This window comes from Chamaea fasciata, unplaced genomic scaffold, assembly GCF_029207755.1.
Source record: "Chamaea fasciata isolate MVZ Bird 193981 ecotype frontalis unplaced genomic scaffold, bChaFas1.0.hap1 SCAF_16, whole genome shotgun sequence".
Taxonomy (NCBI): Eukaryota; Metazoa; Chordata; class Aves; order Passeriformes; family Sylviidae; genus Chamaea; species Chamaea fasciata.
Genome location: NW_027094101.1, coordinates 6626523 through 6632809, shown reverse-complemented (window position 1 = coordinate 6632809; position 6287 = coordinate 6626523). Strand labels below are relative to the sequence as shown.

The 6287-nt window shown below is 52.0% G+C and overlaps 1 protein-coding gene across 1 annotated transcript; it reads left to right on the top strand.

The window, feature by feature from the left end:
* The first annotated feature begins 3732 nt into the window (after nucleotides 1-3732).
* Nucleotides 3733-6135, top strand: GRIFIN (galectin-related inter-fiber protein). The gene is made up of 4 exons (XM_066198482.1): nucleotides 3733-3744; nucleotides 5217-5296; nucleotides 5388-5550; nucleotides 5971-6135. The coding sequence occupies exons 1-4, from the start codon at nucleotides 3733-3735 to the stop codon at nucleotides 6133-6135; spliced, it is 420 nt and encodes a 139-aa protein (XP_066054579.1).
* Nucleotides 6136-6287: the final 152 nt, after the last annotated feature.

The following is a 6287-nucleotide window of genomic DNA, read 5'->3' as shown; positions in this document are numbered from 1 at the left end:
GACAAGCAGTACACCTACAAGCTGACTCTGAGGAGCACGACGGGGCCAAGTGCCAGCTCTCCTCCTTCTCATCAATCATCAGGAAGAGGGAGACAGATGTCTCCCCGAGGAGTTTGGAAGGTATCATCAAGGAGCAGGATAAATCAGGTCCCTGCATATACAACAGGGCAATTATTTACGGATCATCAAATATTGGCTCTTAAAACTCCAGGCATTAAACAACAGCCTGTGCCAGGCTTTGTGTTTACCTTCTGCTTACACCTCACGGAGCAGGAGCGATGAGTGATGATCAGCACCAGCCATGCCCCAAACCCACCTCTCCTTTCCAGCTGCAGACACTGGTCAGGGCAAAGGGACCTACTCTGACGTGATTTTACCACCTTCTCCCTGGGGAACTGATCAGGAAAGGACAGTCATGGTTCACCAAGCCTGGCAGGATAATGGTGCAGCAGGTATAGGTACAGACCCGCTGGGATGTGCTGGCTGCAGGGAGCACGTGTAGCTGCCACAAGCCAAAGAAGGAGGGGCAGGTACAGCTTGATCTCAGCCACTCTCTCCCTCAAGGCTTTCCCCTCTGGAAGACCCTGGTTCAATTTCTGGCTGAGCCTGGCCATCCCCTGACAGGAGCAGCAGCAAGGTGGCAGCAGGCAATGCCTGGTGAGATGCCCTTATAAGAGCAAACTCGAGCTCCTGATCATAAACCAAACCCTCCCCTTTCATTTACTCATCTGACCTGGCGGTGCTGGGACTGATAATGCTGGTTTCCTTTTAAGCAGAGGCCAGTCATAAATAAAATAAACCAGGCATGCTTTGTGTTTCCACTCCCTTGCCTTTCATCCCCGCTCCTCAAAGCCGCAGAAGGGAAGTCCTGAGCGGGGAGCGGGAGCTGTGCCGGGGACAGCAGTGGCCCCAGGCTTGGCCTCAGCTGCACTTGTGCGGCTTCATGGCCTTGTCGAGGGGTGGGATCACCTCCTCCTTTCCACCAGTGTGGGGAAAGTGCAATGAGAGGCAGGGACTTCACTTGCCATGAGTCGCATTCACGGCACTGTCTGGGACAGAACCAGGCTCCTTTTCTTACCATCCACAAGAATAAAAGCAGAATTCCATACCCAGACAGCTGCTGGGGGAGAGAAGGTGCCCTTTCCTTCCCCAGCACCAGTGCCTAACTGGGAGGATGATGGGCCATGCTAACAGGAAGCCAAAGAATGGAAAATCTGACAAAGACATCATTCCTCGAAGCTGCCAGCCCCGAGGCTGCTCTCGTTAGCAGGGCTGACACTGCAGTGAGGGGCGGGAGGCTCAGCCAGCCCCCACAGCGTGTGCCGGGGTGTCAGCTTCCCCCTGTTGCTCTTGCCACCTTACAGGGTGTGATGTTTTCATTCGGTGCTCTCTGATGAGCTACCTTGGGATGCTTGGGCTGAGCAGCTGCAAGGGGCTCCTGCCAGAGAGCCTGGAGTCTCCTTACAGCAGGGATGAGAGCTGCAGGCTGCAGCGCTGACCCCTGTCCCAGAGCAGCAGCAGGTGTTGCATCAGACTCTTCCAGGGTTAGAGCAGAGTTAGAGTTAGAACCATGTGTGAATTTTGTTATAATTTATCTCAGGGATTTGCCTGTGCTCTCCAGCCCTCTCCTGGCCAGTTCCATAAAGCACAGCAGCGTGAGAGAGCAGAAATGGAGAGATACCACAGTCTGTGGCACCAAGGTTTAACACACAGAGGTTTTATAGTTATTTTCTCTCCCATACTAAGCCTGAAGGAGCATTCACACCACCCAGCCCTGGCATAGCACTGACATGGCCAGTCCCCCTGGAGAGGTCCCAAGTTATTGCAGAGCCATGGATCTAGGGGAAAAGGAATGGGGGAGAGCCAGCAAAGCAACATCCCAAACCCTTCCTGGGGTTACACATTCCTAATGCAGCATGGCCAGAGCACAGGGCTGACCCCTGTTTGCACGGGGTGGTTTTAGAAGATGAAATGGCTACAGAGGATAAATACTGCCAGGCAGCAGATAAGCAAGTCTGGAGAAGCCTTGCACAGAGGTGTGCACTGGGGAAATCACAGCCCTGATTTGCTCTGGTGGGAAAAGGCTCTGGGAGGCCTGTCTGGATTTGGGGTTGTCCCTTTGAGAAGGAGCTGAGCCTGCCTGAACATGGCTCTGCAGTGCCCAAGCCTTACTCCCATCCACTGACACCATTAACATCATTATTATAAACGTGACACAATCATTTAGCTTGCAGACCCCTCCTTTCCTACACGCAGGACAGCAGTTCTGCCTGGTTCTCCCCACATCACTGTGAGCACCTCAAAAGCAGCCCTTTCTCCCTGCAGCCCCTCACAGGCAGCAGAAATGAGCAGGGAGTGATGATTTGGGGGCTGAGAACACAACATTGGGCTCAGGCCATAAGGGGAAAGATGCAGCCTGACAGATTGGAGACACCAACGTCCATCATCCTTCAGCAACCCAAGGAGTGACATGTGGGATGTCCCTGTCCTTCCAACACCACCTCAGCACCTCTGCCGCTGGCTCAGGGCTCCCTTGCACGTCCCAATGCTGCCATCTGTAGCACAGAGCTCTGCTTCTGCTCCCCAGCTCAGAGCAAGGAGACCAGGGCAGGGCTCAGTTTCTTGGTTTTGTGAGAGCCCAAATGGGCAGATCCTGACCTGGGACTTGGCTTTTTCGGTCCCAAAAGAGGCTGTTGGCTTCTCTGTCTGCTGAATTGCATTTTTAGTTGTCTGCCAAGGGCACTAGAGCCTGGAATAGTAGTTATCATTCTGCTTATCTGTCGGGAATAAAACAAACATTAAGTAACACCAGCATTGTGGCCTGTGCACTGAGAGGGTTTCAATCCACAAAAGCCATGGATTCCTGTAGGACCAGCCAAGGACCATCACAGCCTCCCCCCATGCATACAGGGATGAGGACAGTGCTTAATGTTTTTAAGACATTTACGCTGTGGAAAAGGGGGGAGGATGAACAACCATCCCTCCCTTCCCTTGCTTAGTTTCACAGCAGCACATGCTGACTGCCAGTGTGAAAACACCTCATCACTGAAATTCATTTCAACGCTGCTCATTTCTTGGTGCATTTCCATGTCAGGAAATATTGGACAAAGGCTCGCTCACCCTGCTCCCAAATCCCTGTATTGTCCCCAGCAGGGAAGGGAAATGCGGGACCGGGGCATGCTGAGCTCAGCACAGCAGCATCCCGAGCCTCGCCGGCCCCGGGGCGCCACGAGGGGGAAAAGTGGCTGCGACAAAGCTGGCATCAGCTCATTTCAGGCCAGGCTGTGACTCACGAAGAGAGAAAAAAAGAAAACACGGAGAAAAAGCAATCTCCGATGGTCAGCATGAAGCTGAGCCACCGTTTCTCCTCTGCCACCTCCCTTCTCTCTGGACCTTGAGGTGGATATGACTCCTGGTATCTCTCAGCTTTGGGAGTCCTCATCTTTCCTTCGTGCCTTGAACATATCTGAGCCCTCTGGATCCCCGGGCTCCATCACGTCAGAGCCCAGCACCGCGGGGCGGGATTAGTCCCGCACGTCTGACCGGGCTGACCCCGCCGGGCTCAGCGGGATTTGCTGCTCCCCATCCCGGCCGTGCCTGGCGGCTCTGACAGGCCACCTCAGCCTGCTGGTGATGCCAATCCCTGCACACGTGAGCTCCTGGCCGGCAGCATCTATAAAAACCCCTCTGTCCGTGCGGCCGGGCTGGGCTGCGGCGCGGGGCTGGTGAGCAATGGCACTGCGGGTAAGCACCGGGGACAGGAGGTGACACCGCGGGTGACAGCACGGGTCTGGCAGGGGATGAAGGAAAGTGCAAGAGAAGGGCTGGGCTGGTAGAAACCCCGAATAACACAGGGGTGCTACTTATAGTGCTGCTCCTCTATGTCAGTTTGGTCCAGGCTGCTGCAAAACCGAGTTTCGCGGTGCTCAGTGATGGGCAACAGGACGGATTTTCATCCTGGTCATACCTGGTCTGGGGTAGTGCTGCCCTGATGGCAGGAATTCCCGCCTGGAGGGCTTTAGCTGAGACCTGTGTGTTGCCCTCCATCTCTGCTGGGACAGCCAGCAGCAAAGAGGGAAGAGCTCTTTGCTGTGTGTAGTGTGTCTCTTGCTGGGGTTGGTGAAATGATTACAAACTCAGGGTCCAGGCAAGGTGAACCTGGGCACTGCCGTCACCACTTGCTCTTTGCATCCAGAGCTCTGTCAGCTCCAGCAGCTCTCTGTGCCTCGCAGGGGTGGACACTGCTCGGAGCCTTTCAGTGGCCATGCGTGGGGTCCCAAAGTTGCCCTCCTAAAGCAGCCAGGCACATGGGTATGAGGTTGGTCATCGCCAAATCCTGCCCAAAAGTCTCAGCTTCTGCCCAAAAACTTGTATATCCCCAAAAAGCATTGGAAACAGGAACTCATGACAGAGAAAGAAACAGGGGAGTTGAAGTCCTGACTTATAGGAAGGGAGAAACAGGCTCACAGCTGGCAGTGGACATGCCAAGGTTGGGGAAATTTTCCTAATGTGAACAATAAGTTTGCGAGAGGAGATGCTCAGAAGTGCAAGTGCAAGATCATTGGAGTGTAAAAAAAAAAAAAAAAAAAAAAAAAAAAAAAAAAAAAAAAAAAAAAGTGGGGTGAAATGGCAAGAACTTCTTATTAAAATGAGTTATTTAATAAAACTATGAATTATTCAAAAAGGAGCATTTTCCAGCTCATTTTATGCAAGTTTAACCTTGGAGATGGGGAGAGCACGTGGAACAGGGGATCAGGCAGGAACTTGCGGGAAGAATCAGCGTGTAATGCTGGGTAAGCTCAGACTGGATGGTACTTTACACCTGTTCCTCCGCTTCAAAGCATCACAAAGTTTTCTGCTTCAGATTTTGTATTTCTCAGGTGCAGAGAGAAGCAGAATATCTTTGTGCCCTGACAACAATGAAGGCATTCAAGCTCTTCTTTAATTTTTGCTCTCTGATCCAGCTCAGCTCTTTACAAAAGACCTCAGGGACAACAAATCCCACCTCATCAACTGGATGTCATAGAGACTTGATTTCTTATCAGTTTAGTGTCCCTGAGATTATTTAGGAGTGAGAAAAAGACAGGGATAGAGAGTGTGCCTGTGTGGGAAGGGGAGAGGAAGAAGATGACAATGAAAATATGAGAAAGAAGTGTAAGGACTGAGTGGGGCAGTGCATCTCTGCCACCTTGCTTTGTCCTCCTCCTTGTCTGCAGTTTGAGGCCCTGCACCCCGAGGGAATCTGTCCTGGATGGAGCATCGTGGTCAAGGGTGAGACCAGCTCCAGTTCAAGCATGTAAGGACATGCTCTGCTCCCAGCTCTCCTGGCTCCCAAGGGCCAGAAGAATCGTTTACAGCTCTCCACCCCCTTTCTCTCACTGTCTTAGGTTTGAAATCAATTTGCTCTGTGATCCCGGAGACCAAATCGCTCTCCACTTTAACCCTCGCTTCTCCAGCTCCAGAATCGTCTGCAACTCCTTCCTCAACAGCCACTGGGGGCAGGAAGAGGTTAACAGCACCTTCCCCTTCAAAGCAAAGGAGCCCTTTCAGGTAACCCTGGGCCACCCCACAGATCTCCTCAGGTGACACAGGAATAACCCAGATAATATTGGGGTGCTCCCCATTGCCAACACCATACTCAGCAACATCCCCTCTCTGGCTTCATCTCCTGTCAGTAATTCTGTTGTAACCTGGTGATTTGTAACCAGCTCTGGCGCAGACATGCGGGACTCCAGCAGTAATCCCTGGATGCTGCACTTGTTTTCAATTTAGGCTTTGCATTACCCCCAGATTTTGTTATCATGAAAGGGAAAACTCAGTTATTCCCTCTTTTTGCCCAGAGTGGAGGTGAGAAGTGTGTGCGTCAGCTCTGGTAGGATTTGAAGTGGGTGGACAGATCCAGCAGCTCCCTAACACGACAGAAGCAAGGTCCAATAAGGCCACGTGAACATAACACAATCTCTCTTTCAGGTGGAAATCTACTCTGACCAGGACTATTTCCACATTTTCATCAACGAAAACAAAGTCCTGCAGTACAAGCATCGGCAGAAGAATCTTTCATCCATCACCAAGCTGCAGATTCTCAATGATATTGACATTTCCTCAGTGGAAATCACCCAGCGAGGTCTTTACTAGAGACCAGAGCTGGGACTCTCTCACAGACCGTTCCCTCTTAAGCTTCTGATTCAGCCAAGGATCATTTCCTCCCCATTTCCACATGCCACCACCAAACAGGGAGACAACCATGTGTCCTCATAGTGGAAGGGATGGCCATTCCCATCACAAGC